The 24534-nt window shown below is 43.8% G+C and overlaps 1 protein-coding gene across 1 annotated transcript in view; it reads right to left on the bottom strand.

Annotated features, from left to right (window-relative positions):
• The window catches only part of LOC132370144 (transmembrane 4 L6 family member 1-like), a 34218-nt gene extending 10714 nt beyond the window's left edge, over window positions 1-23504 (bottom strand). The window contains exons 1-4 of the mRNA XM_059929897.1: window positions 23334-23504; window positions 14579-14644; window positions 8170-8315; window positions 4853-5039 (exon numbers count right to left, since the gene is read on the bottom strand). Coding sequence (XP_059785880.1) covers window positions 4853-5039; window positions 8170-8315; window positions 14579-14644; window positions 23334-23504 — 570 coding nt within the window. The remainder of the gene's footprint in view (window positions 1-4852; window positions 5040-8169; window positions 8316-14578; window positions 14645-23333) is intronic.
• Between the last annotated feature and the right edge of the window lie 1030 nt (window positions 23505-24534).

Here is a 24534-nt window from a genome sequence, read left to right as displayed (position 1 = left end):
GAAGCTCAAAGCCTCATAGTTAAAGAAACCCATTTCTGGGACTTCCCTGGTGGTCCAGTGGTTAAGACCTCGCCTTCCAATGCAGGGGGTGTGGGTTTGATCCCTGGTCGGGGAGCTAAGATCCCCCATGCCTCGCGGCCAAAACCCCAAAAATATAAAGCAATATTGTAACAAAATTCAATAAAGACTTTAAAAATGGTCCACATTAAAAAAAAAAACTTAAAAAAAACCCCATTTAGCTGTTTTTTCTTTTCTTTTTTAATAACAATAAGTTTAATAAAAATTTAAATTTAAAATAATAAATTATTTGAAACAAATAATTTTGGGCATGCTCATTGTTACTGGGGTATCTGCCTCTAGCTCTTTCAAGATACAGAGCAAGGAAATATATGTACAGTTGTCCCTTGGTATCTGCCTAGGATTGGTTCTAGGACTCCAGCAGATACCAAAATTTGAGGCTGCTCATGACCCTTATATAAAAATGGCATAGTATTTGCATATAACCTATACACATCCTTCTGTATCCTTTCAATCATGTCTAGATTACTTACATATCTAATACAATGTAAATGCTATGTAAAAAGTTGTAGCAAACTCAAATTTTTGCTTTTTGGAACTTTCTGGAGTTATTTTTTTCCCAGATATTTTCAATCTGAGTTGAATCTGTGGATGCAAAACCTGTGGATACAAAAGGTCAAATGTATGTATAATAAACCCATGCGTATATACACATCTGCATTTCTGTAACTATCCATGTGTATCTATATTAAGCTAAACATGAATTTATACTATGTCTCTTTTTATTTTAGAATAGTTTTAGAATTACAGAAAAATTGTATCAATAGTACAGTGAGTTCCCATATACCCCTCACCCTGTTTCCCTTATGTGAACATCTTACATTACCATGGTACCTTTGTTACAACTAAGAAATCAGTGTTGGTACATTTCTATTAACCAATCTCTGCATTTTATTCGAATTTCACTAGTTTTCTGACTAATGTCCTTTTTCTGTTCCAGGACCCCACCTAGGATCTGATATTACATTTAGTTGTCATGCCTCCTTGGGCTCCTCTTGGCTGTGACAGTTTCTTAGATTTTCCTTGTTTTTGATGACCTTGACAATTTTGAGGAGTGTTGGTCAGATATTTTGCAGAATGCCCCTCAGTTTGTTTGTCTGATATTTTTCTCATAGTTAGAATAGGTTTATGGATTTTGGGAGGTCACACAGCTGAAGTGCCCTTATCATATAATATCAAGAGTACTTGCTATCAACATGATTTATCACTGATGATGTTAATCTCAATTAAAATGTCTCCTGGCCAAAGTGGTATTTTCTAGTTTTCCTCACTCTAAAATTACTTTTCCCCCACCTTCCATACTCTATTTTTTGGAAGCTCAGTCCACACTAAAAGGGGTGGGGTACTGAGCTCCATTTCAAAGAGACAGGAGTATCTATATAAATTATTTGAAATTTATCTCTAAGGAAGATTTGTCTCTTTCTCCCTATTTATTTAATCAATCATTTATTTATATCAGCGTTGACTCATAGATATTTATTTTATACTTGGGCTATAATCTAATACTATGTTATTTATTTTGTTGCTCAATTTGTTTCTGCTTTGGCCCTTGGGAGCCATTTCAGGTTGGCTCCTGTGTCCCCTTGGTTTGTTTATTTTCATGTCCTGCTTTTTGTTTTTTGAGCACTTCCTTGCTTTCTGGCACAGCAATATGCTCCAAGCTCATCTTTATTCTTCATTCTCACCCCTAGAATCAGTCATTTCTTCAAGGAGCCCTAGTTGCTTTTAGTAGAGAATGGCATTAGAAACCAAGACCTTGGCACTGGGTGTGCTCGTTGCTACTGGGCTGTCACTGCTTCTAGCTCTCTCAGCAGGAAATATATATGTATAATAACCCATGCATACACACATATTTCTGTATTTATCCATCTGTATCTATGTTAAGCCAAACATGAGTTTATATTGATGTCCTTGACTCTAATCCAGTACTACATGGATTATTCTAGCCTTCCCTCTTTGCTTATCTGTGGGAATTATCCCTATGACAGTGAGAAACCTGGCTCCCACCATCCACCATTCAACACCATTATATATGCATAGCTGTTTCATAATTGTTAACTCATACCCCTGTGAGAAGCAGTTTTAGAGTACAGTGTTTATATGTAATTCCCTTTGTCCTTAGCCTTATAGTTTCTAGTCAAATCAAGGTTTCCAAAATTTCCAAAGCTATTTAGGTTAGTTTTGTTTTCTTCCCCCCTATAGGGCATCTCCCTCCTTTAAAATTATTTCTTCCCATTTGACTTCGGAGAAATACTGGATGTTGGTTTGTCAATGAGCCTTTGAACCATGACGTTTCTCTCAAGTCAGTGTCATAACTATAAGAGCTTTTTGCCAGACATGGCAGACAGATAAGTGTTCTAGATCATTTTCATAAAATGGTAAAATCTCTTTTTTCACATGTTTTATAATTTTAAAAGTCTAAGTGCTCATTCTGGAAAATGTGGAAATTGTTATACTATAGCAAAGTGTAAAGAGTAAAGAATCTCTAAACTCACCATGAAGAGCTATTTTCTTCATATTTCCAGTAACAGATGCACCATGTTATATAAACACTGTAAACATCCAGAATATGAGTTTGGAAAAAGCAATGTCAGTCAACTCTGATCTGGAAAACATGTGGTTTCTCTTGAGAAAGTAAGGAACTTAAAAAGATGGGATATGCTTGAAGACACAGAGATTGAAGTGGAAATTACCACCTCCCCTGCTTCTGCCTTACATCTGGGTAGTTGTGCACTGAAAAAATTCCCTCTGCTTAAACCCCTTCTTTCAGAACTGAGAGCCCCATCCATCCCTCCTTTCTCCAGGCACTTTGCTCTGCACATTGTAGGAACTCAGGAAATAATTGTCATGTAGCTGAAGTAGACCTAAGTCAGCCTCAAAAATCAACTGTTTCTATTTAATTTCAGATGTATTTTAATTTATTTTTCATTTGGCAATAAACACTTTTTTAGTGGATTAATCATGACTCATTTTATAGCTGGCCCTACATTTAAAATGTTGGCTCTTTCCGCCCTCCAAAGCCCTTGATGGAGCACATTAGCCGAACTCTGTTGTCTTTATGAGCTGGGGCCCACTTTATTGGCCACAGAATGTTTGTACTTTGGTGTCTTTAACTCCAAGTTCCTTTTACTCACCAAAGGAAGAACCACAAGAGGGACTTTTGCCAGAGGCAGAAAACCTTTCTCCTCCCTTGCTTCAAATCTATCACTTTACACAGAGGCTGTTTTAATGGGGAAAAGCTAATAAAACTTTTTGCTTTGGATTTTTTCCCTCCCAGGGAAACAGTATTTGGGCCATATAGGGCCATTCAATCTGACGGACCAACTTTAAAGACTACCCCTCCCTAAGCCCAGTTTTCTTACAGGGATGACAATCTCAGCATTGTCAGGGCTGAGGGAACAGTCTCGGGCGCCAGTTCAGTTCTGGGCTCATTGCAGGGCTCTGGGTACCTCTCTTTCTGGGGGTTGTATATCTGCTTTGTGTCAGTGGGAGGGCTAAAGGGAAGCTGAAGGAACAGCCTGGGGTAGCAGGGCAGCCGGGCATTTGTGACATCAGCAGGGCTACCTTCATTTGAGTAGGATAAACATTTCTGTACAAGGCAGTGGTCCAGCTTGAGTGGGGGGCTGAGATCCAGCCTGTGCCCGGCTCGCCTGCGCCCTGGTGTGGGACTGTGTATGGGTGTCTGAGGGCTGCTGTAACAAACTACGACTAACCGGGTGTCTTAAAACAACAGAAACTTGGGAATTTCCTGGTGGTCCATTGGTTAGGACTCTGTGCTTTCACTGCCGAGGGCACAGGTTCAATCCCTGGTCGTGGAACTAAGATCCTGCAAACTGCATGGCATGGCCAAAACAAACAAACAGACAAACAAACAACCCCAGAAATGTATCCACTCATAGTTCTGGAGGCTAGAAGTCTGAAATCGAGATGTGGCTGGTCCTGGAGTCTCAGAGGGAGAATCTGCACCATGTCTCTCTCTTAGCTTCTGATGGTTGCCAGCAATCTTTGGCATCACTTGGTTTGTGGCAGCATAACTTCAATTTCTGCCTACATCTTCATGCGGCCTTCTCTGTGCGTGTTTCTTCTCTTCTTACAAGGACACTGGTCATATTAGATTTAGAGTCCACCCTAATCTAGTATGACCTCATTTTAATCACATCAACAAATACCCTATTTCCAAATAAGGTCACTGCTGAGGTTCCTGTTAAATACGAATTCTGGGGGGAACATTATTCCACCCCAAATGGGCATCAACCTGGAGGAGAAGGCACCTTTTAAAAATTTGCCATTGGCTCTGTTTACTTACCAAGCTGTATAGCATTTGCTTTTTTTTCTTATTTGTACAAAGTTGGATATCATCTGTGGAAGCAGTCAGCTATGCAAGATCCATTAGCTTGCAAGCTTCCTGAAGCAGAAACCCTATCTGATGCCTCTTTGGGAACTGCCATGGCTTGTATGGTAGATTGAGTTCTTAAAAGTGTTTGTTTCAAGAAAGACAAATACCATATGATATCACTGAAATATTCACCAAATCCAGTCCTTCTGAAGCTGGGGAACTCTGCCAATCAGTTGTGATTTCTTAGGCTGGTCATAAGCCAGTTATGGTCACCTGAAAGAAAATTAAGACCCAAGTGGCAAATGAAGTTCGACATTTCAAAAGGCACTTCCTGGTTACTGGATTACCTCTGGGAGTGTGAGGTTGGGGCAGGAGGGAGATGTGAAAAACAGGTCAGGGGAAATGACTTGAACATTCCTGGGTTCTAGAAGCACCAACCTGTCCTTTTCGGACGCATGTGCCACAGAAGATATCACAGAGTCCACTGACGACTTGGCTGAGGCAAAGGACAGCTTCTACCACGCCGATCCCCAGCAGGATGGAGAACAAGACCACGTTCCAGAGGACGATGTGCTCAGGCTCTTGGCAGGTAGCCCAGGTGGGCTGGTTGAGTAAGTAGCTGTTCCTGCCAGGACAGGGGAGACAATTAGCCTGGCTTTGAGAGACAGGAAAGGGAGAGAGCTGCCATTTACAAGCATGTGAGAGGCACTAGTCTATTACATCGCTCTCATCTTCATAAGGATAGTACATTCATGACTGCCCATTGGTCGAGGGTCGAACACACCATCTTTCCCTGTAACAGCACAGCATCTGAGCAAGGCATTGTGGGTATAGACATAGCCAGGAAGAAGCGGGAAATTGTGTGGTGCAAGATTTGAACTGCTCTAAAGATCTCAGGGGCAGTAAGGATTGGTTAAGAGCTCGGGCTCTGAAGTCCCACAGACCCAGATCCTAACTCCAGCTTCTTCACTAGGAAGTTCTTGATAAGCTTTGTCGGCGGGGGGAGTAAAATGTCCCCCTCTACATGTCTTGAGTTCTTGGGGCTGGACTAATAATAAAATTGACACAACACAGATTAACAGGAGAAAGAGAAACAAAATTTAATGCATGCCCCTGGAGGTCTCGTAGAAATGAGACCTAAAGTAGTGGCCAAAGGTGGCAGCTTTTTTTTTTTGGCCACACCCCACGCAGCTTGTGGGAATTTAGTTCCCCAGCCAGGGATTGAACTCAGGCCCTCAGCAATGAGAGCACAGAGTTCTAACCACTGGACCACCAGGGAATTCCCCAAAGGAGGCAGCTTTTACACTCTTCCGACAAAGAAACAAATTTGAGAGAAATTGACAGGACAAAGAAACTTAGGTTTGGGTGCTTAATTAGTAAAGAATCTAAACAGTTCGAGCTTGGTAGTAAATTAAGGAAGTAACAAGACCTGTTCATACAGACTCCTTGGCCCTGAACTCTCTATCTCTGGCAATAAGGGTGTCCTTCTAGCCCCAGATGTAGGGAGTGCACCTTTCATATGAGAGATTTATTTCCTGCTTTCAGGGCGACAGGAGAGGAGGGTCAGAATGGGCTTCTTGCATCATCTCTTTCTTAAGTAACTTTCACTCAAAATAATCAATATACCATTGATTGATATATGTGTCAATATGCAGCCTTCCCTGGCCCCAATAGTTTCCTAAGTGTTTCTGTATATCAGCTTCCTTATATGTAAAATGGGGCTAAAAAATAACATCAATACCATCGAGTGGGTTGGGAGGATTAGATATTAGCACAGTGTCTGCCATGCAGTAGGCACTGTGGGCGATATATTTATAATTATTATCATAAAACGGGGAGGTCTAGAGGTTTAGAGTAGCTGGAGAGGGTTTCATGGGGGAAGGATGGAGTCACCTGGCCTTGAAGGAGGCAGCAGCCAAGGGGAACGCAGTGCATTATAAGAGGAAACAGCAGGCAAGCAAAAACTCTAAGGAATATTTGGAATCAGAGGGTTCTCGTTGGACAAAGAGAAAACGGAATAGGTTTTCAGGCCCTGTTTCATAGAGTTATATATTATTTGGTATCTCTGTCTTCACCCATATCCATACTCGTCTATTGAGTTCTCAATGAGATTGCAAGTTCCCTAAATGTAAAGATTTCTTGGCCTTAATGAGTACTTTTACATTTTACAAAGCCCTTCTGGGCTCATCTACAGCGAAAGGATTGAAGGGGAAAATGGAGCTGGGATGCTTGCTGGAGGGCTGGTGTAGACACGGAAGCAAAGGGTGTTGCAGATTTGGAACGGGGTGATGACAGACTAGGCGAAGAGCAGCGGCCAGATTCAAGGTGCACTGGTGAGGTAGAACTCACAGGATTTGGTGGTGGATTGAACTTGGGATGCAGAAGGGAGAATAATCAATGACCCACAGGTTTTGGGTGCCATCTAATGGGCTGGGGATGACAGAGAGGAAATTGGCAAGGGAACATCAAGGGTTTGGACATTTAAATATTGAAATGATCTGAAATTCGCAAGAGGAAATTTCAAAGAGGTAATTTGGTATCTGAGTCAGGAATTCAGAAGAAAGATCTGGGCTGGAGATAGACATTTGGGGATTATTTATATGGGTAGATGGAGGGTTCTGAAAGCCATGGGGATGGATGAGCTCTACCAGGGAGAGAACGTGAAATGAGAAGAGAAGCAGTGTCTTTCTCAGTCAGTGGTGCTGAGTTTCTTTCCTTATTCCTTTAGGAAAATCAGTGGGCATCACAGGGGCTGCCATTTAAGGATATTTGTGCAACCCTGCAGTGTAAACCCTGACAGTTGGTTTTTCTTTTCGTAATTCAAGTGCCTGATTTAAGCTTTGATAGTGAGGCATCCGCTTGAAAGAGGGCTATCTCAGATCAACACAGTGCCAGCTTCACACCTAGGTAAAAGCCTGACTGAGGCTCCTTTGTTTTAGTGATCTTGGTTGATTTCAATAACTGACCTTTTGGGCCACTTATTTTTTCTATTCCTGTGCTTTAAATTCCTGCTTTTATGTTGTAAGTTCATCAGTAAAGAGTGAGCCTGCAAAACACTAGACCCCCAGCCTCAAACCCGATAAAAGCAGAACCCCAGGCCCACGCACCTGTGCTCCCTAACCCCCACCTCCCCTCCCCCCTGACCTTGCTGTGTGACCCCAGGTGTGCTGTGTAATATCCAGGTCCTGTATGTAAGAAATCTTTATTTTTTCAAAGTTTCTTGATGGTTCTTGCTAAAGGGTGTCTTGCAATCATAATAAGAACCACAAGGCCTTGTCCAACCACAACATTGCTTATTGATAGGCTGAGATCGTCACAAAACAAACCCCAAATTTGACTATTCTCTCCCCAGTTAGACTGTGAACAGGCAAGTTGTAAATAGGCAAGTGGTCTTATCCCTCTTTTGGAATCCCTTCTCTTATCACAGCGCCTAGTCAGTACTAAGCAAGCCCTCAGCACATGCTCACCTGTGTTTAATAATGGGGGCAAATGAAGTCAAGGTATTGTACTGAATACCTTGGGTGAACTGCCTAATTCATGGGCACACCTTGCCTTGGCCAATCACCTCTAGAGATTGGCGATTTGGGAATAAAAGTGTCAATCTGGTACAGAGAGAGGAGCAAGACACCAAGTATGAATGGAGGTACCTGGCCCCACTACTGCATAGTCAGTTCTCAGAGCACACACTCTTGGTGGTCATCACGGTATCATCTTTAGATGTTAGACACGGACCCAAGGCCATAAATGCTACTCACTCCAGGGAGTAATTCCTGAACGGGTAGGTGTAGTTTCCACTGCCTGTGTCACAGAGGGGGCCACTGAGCAAACCCAGGGAAGAAATGACCACACAATACACGGCGCCCACGGTGCCCTGTATGGCCAGGAGCACAGGGAACAGCATCTGAAATAGAACAGAATCAGAAATTCAGTGCAGCAATGCAGAGGGAGGTGGTGGTCCTTTTGAAAGATCCATCTTGAGTTTCCTGGCAAACTGAAGAGGGGAATTGATCTGGTGGGCATCCTTGTTTTGCTTCCCAAATGCACACAAAAAAATGGGGGCACTAGAGCTGAGAAGACCTATGTCCATTCATCTGCTCCATTTGCAATTCTTTTTTTTAAACATCTTTATTGGAGTATAATTGCTTTACAATGTTGTGTTAGTTTCTGCTGTATAACAAAGTGAATCAGCTATACGTATACATATATCCCCATATCCCCTCCCTCTTACGTCTCCCTCCCACCCTCCCTATCCCACCCCTCTAGGCTGTCACAAAGCACGGAGCTGATCTCCCTGTGCTATGCGGCTGCTTCCCACTAGCTATCTATTTTACATTTGGTAGTGCATATATGTCAATGCCACTCTCTCACTTCTCCCCAGCTTACCCTTCCCCCTCCCCATGTCCTCAAGTCCATTCTCTACGTCTGTGTCTTTAGTCCTATCCTGCCCCTAGGTTCTTCAGAACCTTCTTTTTTTTTTTTTTTTTTTAGATTCCATATATATGTGTTAGCATATGGTATTTGTTTTTCTCTTTCTGACTTACTTCACTCTGTATGACAGACTCTAGGTCCATCCACCTCACTACAAATAACTCAATTTCATTTCTTTTTATGGCTCAGTAATATTCCATTGTATATATGTGTCACATGTTCTTCATCCATTCATCTGTCGATGGACACTTAGGTTGCTTCCATGTCCTGGCTATTGTAAATAGTGCTACAATGAACATTGTGGTACATGACTTTTTTTGAATTAAGGTTTTCTCAGGGTATATGCCCAGTAGTGGGATTACAGGGTCATATGGCAATTCTATTTTTAGTTTTTTAAGGGACCTCCATACTCTTCTCCATAGTGACTGTATCAATTTACATTCCCACCAACAGTGCAAGAGGGTTCCCTTTTCTCCACACCCTCTCCAACATTTGCTGTTTGTAGATTTTCTGATGATGCCCGTTCTGACCAGCGTGAGGTGATACCTCATTGTAGTTTTGATTTGCATTTCTCTAAGAATTAGTGATGTTGAGCAGCTTTTCATGTGCTTCTTGGCCATCTGTATGTCTTCTTTAGAGAAATGTCTATTTAGGCCTTCTGCGCATTTTTGGATTGGGCTGTTTGTTGTTTTGATATTGAGCTGCATGAGCTGTTTGTATATTTTGGAGATTAATCCTTTGTCAGTTGCTTCATTTGCAAATATTTTCTCCCATTCTGAGGGTTGTCTTTTCGTCTTGTTTATGGTTTCCTTTGCTGTGCAAAAGCTTTTAAGTTTCACTAGGTCCCATTTGTTTGTTTGTTTTTGATTTTATTTCCATTTCTCTAGGAGGTGGGTCAAAAAGGATCTTGCTGTGATTTACGTCATAGAGTGTTCTATGTTTTCCTCTAAGAGTTTTTTTTTTTATTCAAGCAGAAAGTCACAAAAATTATAATCATCCTCATTAGTTCACTCAGTCCCATGTAATTAATTTTTTTTTCATCTTGATCTTTTGTTAGCACTTTTATGAGTTCATCAGTTTTTCATTAGAGTTCTGAAAATGCTTATTCATTCAGTTCAGCAGTACAATCAGTTACCAGAAACCTGTACTTGTCAGAGTCTTTTCCATGAATTCCTTGAAGATGAAACCCTTTTATAGGAACATATTTGCAAAAGCATCAGAGTACACCCAGAACTGTCTGTAAATGACAAAAGGCTTAAAAATGACCACGGTTAAAGATTTGATGAAAGTTCATAATAATGCAATTGACAAGGAAATTTAGTTATTTCTGAGATGATATACATTTTAAAGTAATAACTAGAATTCTGACTTATAACATTATACCAGAACATATAAGATTTTTAGAAATTTCATGTAATGTCTGAAACATTTATATTAACTTATTTCTACACAAATAACCCAAAGAAAGTTTAGTATTAGTAGGTTTTCTTTGATTTTTTTTGTGTGTGTGTGTTTTATATTGCAGGTTCTTATTAGTCATCAATTTTATGCACATCAGTGTATACATGTCAATCTCAATCGCCCAATTCAGCACACCACCATCCCCACCCCACCGCGGTTTTCCCCCCTTGGTGTCCATACATTTGTTCTCTACATCTGTGTCTCAAATTTGGCCTTGAAAACCGGTTCATCTGTACCATTTTTCTAGGTTCCATATACATGCGTTAATATACGATATTTGTTTTTCTGTTTCTGACTTACTTCACTCTGTATGACACTCTCTAGATCCATCCACATCTCAACAAATGACTCAATTTCATTCCTTTTTATGGCTGAGTAATATTCCATTGTATACATGTACCACAACTTCTTTATCCATTCGTCTGTTGATGGGCATTTAGGTTGCTTCCATGACCTGGCTATTGTAAATAGTGCTGCAATGAACATTGGGGTGCATGTGTCTTTTTGAATTATGGTTTTCTCAGGGTATATGCCCAGTAGTGGGATTGCTGGGTCATATGGTAATTCTATTTTTAGTTTTTTAAGGAACCTCCATACTGTTCTCCATAGTGGCTGTATCAGTTTACATTCCCACCAACAGTGCAAGAGGGTTCCCTTTTCTCCGCACCCTCTCCAACATTTGCTGTTTGTAGATTTTCTGATGATGCCCATTCTGACTGGTGTGAGGTGATACCTCATTGTAGTTTTGATTTGCATTTCTCTAATAATTAGTGATGTTGAGCAGCTTTTCATGTGCTTCTTGGCCATCTGTATGTCTTCTTTGGAGAAATGTCTCTTTAGGTCTTCTGCCCATTTCTGGATTGGGTTGTTTGTTTCTTTGATATTGAGCTGCATGAGCTGTTTATATATTTTGGAGATTAATGCTTTGTCCATTGATTCATTTGCAAATATTTTCTCCCATTCTGAGGGTTGTCTTTTCGTCTTGTTTATGGTTTCCTTTGCTGTGCAAAAGCTTTGAAGTTTCATTAGGTCCCATTTATTTATTTTTGTTTTTATTTCCATTACTCTAGGAGGTGGATCAAAAAAGATCTTGCTGTAATTTATGTCAAAGAGTGTTCTTCCTATGTTTTCCTCTAAGAGTTTTATAGTGTCCGGTCTTACATTTAGGTCTCTAATCCATTTTGAGTTTATTTTTGTGTATGGTGATAGGGAGTGTTCTAATTTCATTCTTTTACATGTAGCTGTCCAGTTTTCCCAGCACCACTTATTGAAGAGACTGTCTTTTCTCCATTGTATATCTTTGCCTCCTTTGTCATAGATTAGTTAACCATAGGTGTGTGGGTTTATCTCTGCACTTTCTATCTTGTTCCACTGATCTATGTTTCTGTTTTTTGTGCCAGTACCATATTGTCTTGATTACTGTAGCTTTGTAGTATAGTCTGAAGTCAGGGAGTCTGATTCCTCCAGCTCCGTTTTTTTCCCTCAAGACTGCTTTGGCTATTCAGGGTCTTTTGTGTCTCCATACAAATTTTAAGATGATTTGTTCTAGTTCCATAAAAAATGCCATTGGTAATTTGATAGGGATTACATTGAATCTGTAGATTGCTTTGGGTAGTATAGTCATTTTCACAATATTGATTCTTCCAATCCAAGAAGATGGTATATCTCTCCATCTGTTGATATCATCTTTAATTTCTTTCATCAGTGTCTTATAGTTTTCTGCATACAGGTCTTTTGTCTCCCTAGGTAGGTTTATTCCTAGGTATTTTATTCTTTTTGTTGCAATGGTAAATGGGAGTGTTTCCATAATTTCTCTTTCAGATTTTTCATCATTAGTGTATAGGAATGCAAGAGATTTCTGTGCATTAATTTTGTATCCTGCAACTTTACCAAATTCATTGTTTAGCTCTAGTAGTTTTCTGGTGGCATTTTTAGGATTCTCTATGTATAGTATCATGTCATCTGCAAACAGTGACAGTTTTACTTCTTCTTTTCCAGTTTGGATTCCTTTTATTTTTTTTTCTTCTCTGATTGCTGTGGCTAAAACTTCCAAAACTATGTTGAATAATAGTGGAGACAGTGGGCAACCTTGTCTTGTTCCTCATCTTAGAGGAAATGGTTTCAATTTTTCACCATTGAGAATGATGTTGGCTGTGGGTTTGTCATATATGGCCTTTATTATGTTAAGGTAAATTCCCTCTATGCCTACTTTCTGGAGGGTTTTTTATCATACATCGGTGTTCCATTTGCAATTGTAACAAATGAAATCACACACTACAAAATTGTGAGCAGGAAATGTAACTTATTCATCACTGAACTCTTAGAGCCTACGCACTGCCTGGCACGTAATATAGGTGTGCTGCTAGTCTCCTAGTCTGCACTCACAGCAGACATCAGTAATTGATCTCAGCACTCTTCCCCTAGAAGAAAAAGCACCACAGTCCTCAAAACAGAACAACTGACCAATTGGTATTGGGTTTGTTTGAAACTAAATGAAACCAACTCGCCATCCTGGTGGTGGGTGTTCAGTAAGTGTTGTATGATTGGATGAATAAATGAATAGTCATTTTTCTAATGCCTGAGTCAGCGGTCAACACAGGGCCTTGTACTGTGTACAGACTCCATAAACGTGTTGACTGGATGGGTGAATGAGTGTGACAGTGAGGCAAGTGTCTGGGAGAGGCGACCTTCTGGCATATTAGTGCATTAAATTGGGGCAAAGCTGAGGGACTCTTTTGCTTCAAAGCATGAGCTCTTATTCCTGACACGCCCATATTGTGTCTTTCTTACCACAGGAAGTGAGGGAGGGGCTGGCTGGAGTTGAATGGAATGACTCAGGGAGCTCCTTGGAGATGGTCCTCAAATGACCTGGTGGCTAAGGTCTCTGTGGAGGGTCTGACTGGGGACTGCAAGGGTTGGGAGAGGGGACTCTGGGAGGAGAAAAGAAGTGAGACAGTGTATGAACTAGGAATATAAGAACAGTGAACAGCTTGCTGTGAGCAGGGACCTTGGTAAGCAGGTTTGTATGTGGGAAAGAGCACGATCTTGGGGGTCAGGAGACCAAGACGAGTCCCAGCTCAGCCAGACCTGACTTCACTGGGTGTGTCTTGAGAGCCGACCGTGTGTCAGGCATCTGGGAGTATGTAGATGATAACTGTGGACCTTGCCTTGAAGAAAGCACCGTATACTCTTCCTGGAGTTGTGTAAATAGTCGTATATGTCCATTCCAGCTCTAAGATTACAGCCATGCGAATCTGGGCAGGCCACTCAGCCTCTCTGGGCTTTTCCTTTCCTATTCATCAAATGTAGACAAGTTTGTAAAATTTGTGGTGACATTTCCATTGGTTTCTTCCAGCAGTGTTGGGCAGTAGAAAGAGCAGTGGTATAAGAGGGCCACATGTCAGGAACAAGACATAAATACATAATGGATACACTTACAGAGTGTCAGCCTTCTGTTCTTCATGGGGCGATTGTAAGAGAGTATCTGTGAAAGAGTTTTTGACAGTAAAATCTCCAATTCCCTTCTTGCTCAAATCCCAGTTCTAGGATGTGTTAATCTACTGGCTATTAGGGAAATGAGAAAGCCAGAGGATGGAGGGTCCTAGACCTTCCCACAGACAGACAGAAACAACCAACCAAACCCTGGCAGGCCGGTCCACCAGAGCTCACAGGCTTTGCGTGTTAACAGCTCTCTTTATACCCTCTCCAGGCTCATTCTTCCTGGGATCTCATGCAATAACCCTCATCACTGTTGGAGAGAGCCCTGCATAATATCACTGTACTTTAAAAGGAAGTATTAGTCACTTAGATATGGAATCTAAAAAATAATACAAGTGGATGTATATGCAAAACAGAAACAGACTCACAGGTACAGAAAATAAACTCATGACCAAAGGGGAGAGGGAAGGGGAGTGGGACAAATTAGGCATATGGGATTAACAGATACAAACTATTATGTATAAAATAGATAACCGACAAAGATATACCATATAGCACAAGGAATTATACCCATGATCTTGTAATAACCTGTAATGGAGTATAATCTGCAAAAATACTGAATCACTATGCTCCACACCTGAAACTAACACAATATTGTAAATCAACTATACTTCAATAAAGCTAAATAAATGAAAGGAGGGTATTAGAAGTACTAGACTATAGTCAATGGGTTAATAGTCTGGCCTTCAGAAGAGAGAAAGCTTGCAGCCTAGGAAGTAAGCCCTTTTGGGGGTATGGGTGGGAGTCTAAACATTCTGTAGACCCCACAGTACTTACCCCACATCTGTGACCACAGCAGTCCTCTCCACCTCCCCTCAACAGCATCAGTGCTGGCACCATAACCTGTGGCAAAGAAGATGCTCTTGTAATGAAGGGAATGTTACCTTTTCAGAACAAAGTTCCAAAACTCAAGCTATTTAAAAATGTCTAATGATTCCTCATTGCCTGTAGGACACAACACAGGTCCTGGACATTGTACGTGAGCCCTCATGCCCTGCTCCTGACCTGCCACCAGAGCCTCACCTCTCCTCCATCGAGACCTCTTGACACAACACCTTATGGGCCCCCAGGAGAGACCTGGGACCTTCCTGTCTCTGGGCTTTTGAATATGCCCTTCACCCTTTGCCATCAGATAAACTCCTATTCACCCACAAAGGGTCAATTCAAATGTTATCTTTTGTAGTAGGCTGAACAAAAAGGCTTCCCGCCCCCCCCCCCCCTCGCCAAAGATATATTCACTTCTGAATCCTGGAACCTGTGAATATTACCTTATATGACAACAGTTATGATTGAGTTGGGATCTTTATTATTTATTTATTTACTTATTTTTGACTGCCTTGGGTCTTCGTTGTGGTGCGTGGGCTTTTCATTGTGGTGGCTTCTCTTGTTGCGGAGCGCAGGCTCAGTAGTTGTGGCGCACAGGCTTAGTTGCTCCGCGGCATGTGGGATCTTCCCAGACCAGGGCTCAAACCCGTGTCGCCTGCATTGGCAGGCAGATTCTTAACCACTGCGCCACCACCAGGGAAGTCCCTGAGTTGGGAATCTTAACAGGAGGAGTTTATCCTGGATTATCTGGGTGAGCCCTAAATGCAATCACATGTATCCCTATGAGAGAGAAGCAGAAGGAGTTCTGAGAGACACACAGAGGAGAAGGTGATATGGAGACAGAGGCAGAGACTGGAGTAATGTCTTTACAAGCCAAAGAATGCCAACAGCCACCAGAAGCTGCAAGAGGCAAGGAATGATTTTCCCTTACAGCTGAGAACAGGGGGCCCCGCCAACACATTTACTGAGAGCTTCTGGCCTCCAGAACTGTGAGAGAATAGATTTCTGATGTTTTAAGCCACCAAGTTTGTGGTAATTTATTATAGCAGCTATGGGAAACCAATACATCTCCTCTTTGTAGTGTTCCGTGACCCCCTCATCCACCCCTGGCAAAATGAATGGTTCCTTCCTTCCAGTCACTCCATCCTGTCGCACTGAGCGTGCTCATTCTCCTTTTACCACTGGGTTCTGAGTGCTGGTTCAGCAGCGCCTACCACGGTGCCCAACATGGAATCAATCAGGACTCAGTGGTATGGTGGTAAAATCTATGATGACATTTCGCCATGTTTCTTCTGGCACTGTGGGGTAGGAGGAAGGTAGGGGCATGATAGGGCCATGGGTCAGGAGCAAGAAATAAATACATAATGGATGAATTTAACTTTATGAAAAAAATCACCTCACCCTGAGAGATAGTTGGTAAATGTGTTTGCTGATGCAGGCATCTGGGAAATCCCTACTTCTCACCAAGGTGACCAAGACGTACCCTGGGGAATGTATGGGTATGTGATTGATGCTAAAGATGACTGTTGCCTACACGGATGTATTCTTTCACCTGACAGTCTAAGGTAGTGGTGGCAGTTGCAAACTCTCATGCCTTTAGTGGCCAAGCAGGTAACTTTTTTTTTTTTTTTTTTTGGCTGAGTCGCGTGGCTTGTGGGATCTTAGTTCCCCGACCAGGGATCGAACCCGTGACCCCTACAGTGGAAGCGTGGAGTCCTAACCACTGGACCACCAGGGAATTCCCAAGCTGGTAATTTTAAATAAGAAAACGTGTCTTGGTATGAGACAATAGGGAGTGGTGGGGACTGTGGAGAGAACGGGAGGATGCATACCCCTCCTAAAGGTATCCAATTCCTGGTAAAGCAAAACAGACAGGCACTGCGCCAAACTCTGGCCAACGCCCCGGTGTTCTGCAAACTTTAGGAAGACTTGATGGGCGCCAGGGCAGTGACACAGCATCTAGTAAAAGGAGAACCACGGTTTTAGGACTTGCCTGTGCGTGTCTGCTGTGTTGGGGAAGAGTGTGCTGAGTTTGCCTTACCATCGGCTCTCTTTAGTGGAAATGGGGCAACTCCATAACACTAGGTACAGTGATGGTTAGGCATCCCTTGCTCCCGTTCTCTTACAGTGGCCATTGAATGAGCACGATCCATGAGCTGGGCTTGGGACCGAGTGCTCTCCACATGATCTCCTACAATGCTCATCCTAACCACAGGTTGTGGCTACTACTGATATCCACATGTCACCGAGAGAGGAACTGAGACTTGGAGAGACAAGTGCCTTGCCTGAAATCTCTCAGCTGGCCTGCTGTAGAGTGTGTTTCAAACCCAATTCCGTTTGGCTCCCACCACCCTGCATACCACGGCCATGGACACAGGGGAGAGAAAGCCCTGCATTCCCCGCCCCCCACCCCTTTTCCTGGCAGGAGTATTTCTCCTTGGTTCTCCTTGGGATAAATACACTGACATTTTTATCAGTTGAGCTTTGGTGAGCTTGATTAGTGTTGATCAGATTCCCTGAGAGGTTTTACTTTGTGCACAGACAAGATGGAATTCCTGATCTGCAATGCTGCCCATCAGACCTTGGCCAGAACTGACCCCACCAAGGCACTGCCCCTCTGAGCCACCTCTGTCTGCTGCTTTGGGCATCTTTTAAGCGTCAACAGATGAGAGCCCAGAGACCTGCATTCTACACCTGGCTATGCCGTATACTAGCTCTATGATCTGCATCTAGCCTAACCACTCTTGGATCTCTGTTTTAACTCTATAAAAACAAGCCCCTACTGTATAGCACAGGGAACTATATCCAATATCCTGTGATAAACCATAATGGAAAAGAATATGAAAAAGACTATATATATGTACTACTGAATCACTTTGCTGTACAGCAGAAATTAACACAACATTGTAAATCAACTATACTTCAATGACATCTTTTTAAAAATTTAAAAGAAGAAAAAAGAAACCAGGGACTTGCTTAGGACTCTGCGCTTTCACTGCCTCGGGCCCAAGTTCAATCTCTGGTCAGGGGAACTAAGATCCCACAAGCCACGCCAAAAAACAAAAACAAACAAAAAAACCTAAAGCTGAATGAGATGGCATAAATCAAGGCTAGATGAGGAATAAAGGGATGGTAACTTTCATTTGCAGGAAATGACATCACACAAAAAAATCTATAAAATAAGAACTGTTAAAATATTGATGTCTAAGATTCTTTCCAGTTCAAATGTTCAGTTCCAAGATGCCTTAAACAGAGTACGATTTTTGAGCTGAGGAGGTGAGAGAGGAGAGGAAGAGCATTATTAAGGGTCTGCCAGCCCACTCTTTCCCTTTCCCTTCCTGGTCTTCGGCTGTATTTTCTTTCTTCCCTACACTGATATAATGCATTCAAGAATTCAAGGTCACATACTTGAATTCTTAGCCCCAGAGGAGAAGACAAAGATCAGAACTGCTGGTGCTTTCTGCGGACCTCATGCAAATTACTGAATGACGGTATACCCTGCACTGTTTATTGCACGAATGAGGCATATTAAAATTTTCTAGAGAAACCTGACTGGTGTGATGGGCGTGTGTATTTCCCATTTATTCAATGAAATATATTTCTTTAAGTGAAGTATTTTCACAAAAATCTCAGATTCTCAAAGTTATCTCATGGTAACTCTGTGCTGGGATATAGAGTTGATGGGAACCTCCGAGGTAGGAAGAGATGGGCCGGGACTCCTGGCTTCCCTGGGGGATGGCTGAGGGCAGCTTTGAGCCTCAGGTTGCTGTACACTCATAACCTGGAGATGAGGTAATGCTCTCCCTTTTTTGAGTTTCTTTTCCTAGTTCTGATGATTCTCTGGCAACAGGAATTACTGATTCTTCTGTCTTACCCTGGGCCTTTGGGAGGCCCAAAGCTCCCTTGAGTCAAATGGGAGGGTCAACTGGAGATTGTGTGGCAAGGGTACAAGTTTGGGCCTGACAAATGAGAGCTTTTGGAACCACCCTGGAGGAGGTGGGTGCTAAGAGTGTTTCCAAGCACCTTCTGGGGAGCATAGCTTGGCATTTCCAGCAAACCAGGCTCCAACATGGGGGTCAGGATGAAGCGATGGATTCAAGTCAGAATTGTCATAGCTTGGTGGCACCTGGGCATGCTTCTCTCCTGCTTAAAAGTTCTAGTGGATGCTCATTTCTCCCCTGACCTCATTTCCTACTCTCTCTTCCAAATCTTTTTTACGTGGTTCTAGCTACATTGGTTTTCTTGCGGATCTAGGAATTATTCAGCCCATTCCCAGCTCAGGGCCTTAGAATGTGCCAATCCCTCTGTTTGGAATGCTCCTCCCCCAAATATCAGCATGGCTATTCTTCACTCATTCAAGTGGCTTCTCAAACACCACCTCCTCAGCCAGTATCTTGCTGTCTATCTATTCCTTTGCTCTATTTTCTTCCTAGTCCTCACCACCTGACATCACCACACAGTTGATTGTTTATGATCTTTCTCATCTCTGCTAGACTGTAAGCCCTAGGAGAGTAGGAATTTTGTTTGCTTTTTTTTCTCCACTGTATCGCTAATACCCAGAACAGTGCTAGCACATAGTAGATGCTCAATGAATATTTGTGGGTCAGCTACTCAAGGGTAAGGGGCTGGCTCTTCAGCATGGTACACAAGGTCAAACGGAATGTTGCCCAAGTCTGCATTTCAGCACCGTTTCCTATCCCTTCTTCACGTAAGCAGCCCTTGCTCCAGTCACACCAAACTGCACAGTTTCCATGAATGCATCTTACTCTGTGATGCTCCTCTGCCTGGCAAATACCTACTGATTCTGTAATTCTATACAGTACAGCTCAGATACCTGTTTCTCTGGTATGCCTCTCTTGGTTCCCAGAGGTAGAGTTGACTGTTCCCTCTCCTGCAGACTCCAGGCCTCCACTGTGGCAGGTACTCACCCCACTGGGCTGAATTAGTTGTGTGTTTTCCCATCTCCCTTGGTGAAGGAACCTATAGGGACCATCTCTGCTGGGTCAAGCAGACCCCCATCTGTTGCAGACCTTCCACCTCCAATCAGACCTCAAGTGATCCCAAACCACACCACGGACTAGTTCTAACCTCTCCCTCCTAATGGTCTTGCCAAGTCTGCAAACAATATTGCTGGAAAACAGCCATTAGTTACATACGGAAAGAAACTGGAGCCCTGCGTCTCAGTCCCTAGAGCAACCAATTCGGTTTATGTCATGCTTGTCCCAGGTGCCCTGTTTTAACCACAGAAGCCCGCCAGGCATTCTGGGTTGGCCTGTGGCCTCATGAGAACAGAGAGCTGTTATTCTTGGCCGTGGCTTTGCTGAGACCACTAGTCTGCTGAGGTCCCGAGGCTGCCTTCCAGCAATAATATGGGGAGGTTGCAGGGGACCTCCCCGCCTAGGAGATGACATACTGCTGGATGTGACTTTACACACCATGGCCGTGAGCCCTGTGTGTATAAACTCAGCCCCTGAGTGGCTGACCTCCTGGCAGGAAGGTTGGGGAGACAGTGACTCACGTGGTCCGGTTTTTCTCTCTCATCTGGAAAGCAGACTTTCTGGAGCAGCCCCCCGCAGGCACTTTCCTGTCTCGTTTCATCAGGGCATGTACAGAGCAGGGCTCTGCTGGCTTAGCTTCACACGTGCCATCTTTTTCTCTGTGTCCCATGTTGCAAGCGCACGTGTGCATCAAATGGGAGAAATGGAGAGATTATAGGCTTTGGGCTCAGATGAGTGTTTTGAGTCCTAATTCTGCTGGGCGCCCTCCGTGTGGCCACAGTCAGATGACTTAATCTGCTTGGGCCTCATTTCCCTACCCATAGGATGGAGGTGATGATCCCACCTCACAAATGAAATAACATGTGTACAAGCATTTGATACACTCGAAACCTTTGTGCAAATGCCTGTTACAATGATTATTAAAGGGCAGGAACTGTGAATTCAGGATTTCTCCCTTCCATATCCTTACACAGTGTTTGGCCTGGAGCTGATGATAAATGGACAGTGTGCTTGTCATTGCCTGCAGTGTCCCTTGTGGCTTTTGAGATCCTTCTGGCCTTTTTTTTTTTTGTTATCAGGAAGGCAGCTCTGCCTATTGGCTTCTCTTCCTCCGTTCAGAGCCCAGCTCCTCACCTCCACACCTTCCTCAGGCCTCTGCAGTCTGGGGTCCCCATCCTCCCTCAGGACCACGCCAGCCAAGAGCCATCAGCACCTTGCTGGGTACCAGATGCTTTTCAGGTCCCAGCTATGTCCCTTCTGCTGCAGTTGACACTGGGATTCCTCTCTTCTTCTAGAAACTTTCTCTCTTCTTTTTTCCGACTTTTCTCACTTTCCACTTTTTCGCTTTGCCTGAAACTTTCTAGCTGTTTTTCTCAGTCTCCTTCCTCCCCTCCCCTCCCTTTGCATACTCTCAATTTGCAAGGTTCCCTGGGGTTTTGACCTGGGCTTCTTTCTCCTCTCAGTCAGTTCACGAGCCCTGGGCAAACCCACTGTCCCCGGAGTTTTACATCACCTCTCCATGGTGGTTCTCAAGGTTGCCTCTCCCCAGGTCTCCAGTCCCAGCCCAACCATCCTCTGCTCCTTCAGGGGGGACGTGGAACAAAGCTCAGCCTCTGCCCTCCCCCCGAGGTTCCTGCCCCAGGGAACGCCTCCACCATCTCCCCAGGTGCTCAGGCCAGAATGCCAGAGCCACCCTGACTTCTCCTTGTGCCCCCTTACCTCCATCACTCTTCAGATCCTGCCAACTCCACCTTTCAAATGCACCTTCCTCTCTCCAACCTCATGGCCACTGCCTTAGTTGGTCTTAGAGCCAGGCATGAGTGAAGGCATAGAGTAGACACTAAAGTGGACTGAACAAAGAAAAGGAAAAAGGAGGAAAAAGGAAAAGGAAAGAAAGAAGAGAAAAGGGGATGGCTCACTGGTTTTTACTTTATCCAACTGCATGGACTGGTTTGGTCCTGTTTATTTTATCCCCATTTCGCCGTGAATATACAAGTGTAAGCATCTTTTTAGGAAATCCTGGGAGGTTGTGTTGGAAAATTGGAGAGAGGGTTGGACAGCTGGCTGGTATGGAGGGATGCTATGCAGACAGGGTGTCTGGTCCCTGCCTGAGCCAGGCTCCACTCTACTTTCCCCAGGACCAGGGAATGTCCTCTCTGGGTCACTCTCTTTCAGTGAACATTCTGAGATTCTGCAAATAGGAAGCCTAAATTCCCTCAAGCTGCTCAACACCTTTCAATAGTCACTGAATTTGCTCATCTATATCTTGAGAGAACTTGGGTGCCGATGTACCTATACATTCTACAGATGAGGAGAGTGAGGCTAAGGGGAGTTTAATGATTTGCTTGGCGGTGGAACTGAGAAATGCAGACCTGTCCTGCAGAAATAAGCAAGGTAGGTAAGAGGCAGGACACAGGTGCTTGGCTGGATCCAGGGAGGAGGTGGAGGAACTGGTAATCTGGGCCAGGAAAGAGGACAGATTGCATTTTACTGGCTGCAGGTATGTGCGGGGTTCTCTATGTATGTTATCTCATTTAATGCTCCCCACCTCCTGGTAAGATGGTGTGATTCTCCTTTTACTGAAGTTCAGGGAGGACACACAGCTGGTCAGGACAGATTCATGATTTGAGCAGGGTATGTTAGACAACTAGGTCTGTATTGCCTCTTAGGTAGGGCTCTGAGCTGAGAAACAGACAACCTTTGCTGAGGCATTGCTGATTTAGAGGTTCTCTTGGGCAGGAAGAGAAGGCCCAGCTCTGCTAGGATGGGAGGAGCAGGTGGCCATTGGATGAAACTTGAGACATCACTGCATCTACTACTGTGTGGGGAGGAGAAACAGGAAGGGAAGTGATCACCTTTTTCTGAGGGTTCTTTGTCTTTCATACATTCATCCTTCCATTTGCTGAGTTCAGTGCCCGGCACTGGGGTCTCACATTAACCCATGATCTTTTCCTAAGGGACCCCGGATGCCTGGGAAAGGAGGAGCCAGATGAAAGTAAAGGTGGGAAGGAAGGAAAGACACTCAGTGTCTACCTTGGGGGCAATGGATTACAACTTGTGGGCTAAATCCAGCAGGTTGCCTGTTTTTATAAATAAAGTTTTATTGGAACACAGTTCCGCCCATTTGTTTACATATTGTCAATGGCTGCTTTTTGCCCTAGGACGGCAGAGTTGAGTAGTTGAAACAAGAGATCACATGGCCTGCAAAGCTGGAAATAGTCACTCTCTGGCCTTTTACAGAAAAAACTTGCCAACCCCATAATCTAGCTGAGGGAAGCCTTGATGGGAGCTACACAATTTATTTTTTGAGATGGCCATCTTGAAACCTGACGACCTGACAAATGCTCTGCTGTTGTGCTTTTCATAATGCATATCTTTCATGACAACCACATACTAAGCTCTAGGCTAAGCCGGCACTTTGCTAGGTAGGTAATTTAGAGGCCACAGTGAATGAGACTTGGACTGTATCCTTAAGGAGCTCACAGCTAATGGGGGAAGCAGGCACATAAAGAGATGTTTGCAGTACAAGGTGCCAGTGCGGAGGGTGTTTATGTATCACGCGTTGTGGGGTACAGATGAGGAGCAGCCGGCCATGCTCTGGGGACCCTAGGAGCGTGGCCCCATGAGGAGATGAATTGCTCTGTGACTTGAAGTTTGTTTAGGGGCATCATTCACCTGGAGGAGGTAAGGTAGTTAAACCTCATTCTTACCAAGAGTCCAGCTCCAAGAAAGCCGTGGAAAAACCAGACCAAGTCTGTGATCTTGGCAGGCTCCAGCACCTGTCCGCTGGGAAAGTACAGCAGGAGGTTGGCGATGATGGCGGCGATGGCCAAGGCCAAGAGCAGCAGGCCCGTGTACCTGGAGCCCATCTCAGAACACATGGTGAATCCTTCCTGGAAGGGAGAAAGAAACAACCAACACCAGGAAGCTGCCTGCTCCAGGCACTGCAGAGTCAGGAGAGAGTGCATCAGCCTCAGAGCCCCAAGAGAAAGATGGTGAGTCCAGCTCTGCCACTGGTAAGAGGTGTGACCTGGAGAGCCAGCCACCTCACCGCTCTGAGCCTCAGTTTCCTTTGTAAAGCAGAGAAAACATTGACTTTACAGATGGCGGTGCGTGGACTAAAGGAAGTAAAATCAACGTGACAGCATCCGGCTCTAGCAGATGTTCAATAGGCTTTCTTTAAAGGATTAGGGTAATTGAGGTGATGTTTAGGAACTTGCTGTTACCCTGTTCGGGTTCTTTCATCCACTCCCAGAGGAATTCCCCTAGTGATTATGAACTAGATCCTGATCCAAACCCTGTGGCTCCATCACTTAGCAGCTGTGTGACCTTGGGCAAGTTGTTTTACATCTCTCACCTCAATTTCCTCACCTGCAAAATGGGACTGACAATAGCACTCACATTATGGAATTGTTGAGGGTATGAAAATAATATTTTCAAAATGTTCTCCTACAAGGCTGTCAATGTGTGGTAGCTGGAGAAGAAAGAACTAAAGGGAATCTGAATCATCTTGGCCTCTCCTTTTATTTATGTGGCAGATTTCCTCTCTCACTGTCTTTGTCAGTTGAGATTATTGAGCCTGGAGATTTCTGAGAAGCCAGGCTGGAGGCACATGGAAAGAGGGAAAGAGGGAAAGGTTTTGCCTCTTGGTTTTTTCTCTGCATAATGATGCATGTTTTTTCTCCTGGGCATAAATGAGTTTGGAGTAAACTCAGTATCTTGTTTATTGGGTGAAGGCTGCCTGAGCAGCGTGAGCCCTGATGCTCTGCGCCGAGGTCCAGGGGCTCCAGAATGTTCCTCTGAGACCCAGGGAAGGGCTCTTGTTTTGTGTTGGGTGGCGCTCTCCCCACAGCCCTTTGTGCCCATTCTTGACTCAGATTCATGCTGAGATTGTTAACTGACTCCTGAATA

The sequence above is a fragment of the Balaenoptera ricei genome, chromosome 8 (assembly GCF_028023285.1).
Source record: "Balaenoptera ricei isolate mBalRic1 chromosome 8, mBalRic1.hap2, whole genome shotgun sequence".
Taxonomy (NCBI): domain Eukaryota; kingdom Metazoa; phylum Chordata; class Mammalia; order Artiodactyla; family Balaenopteridae; genus Balaenoptera; species Balaenoptera ricei.
This window is presented reverse-complemented; position numbering and strand designations above follow the sequence as displayed.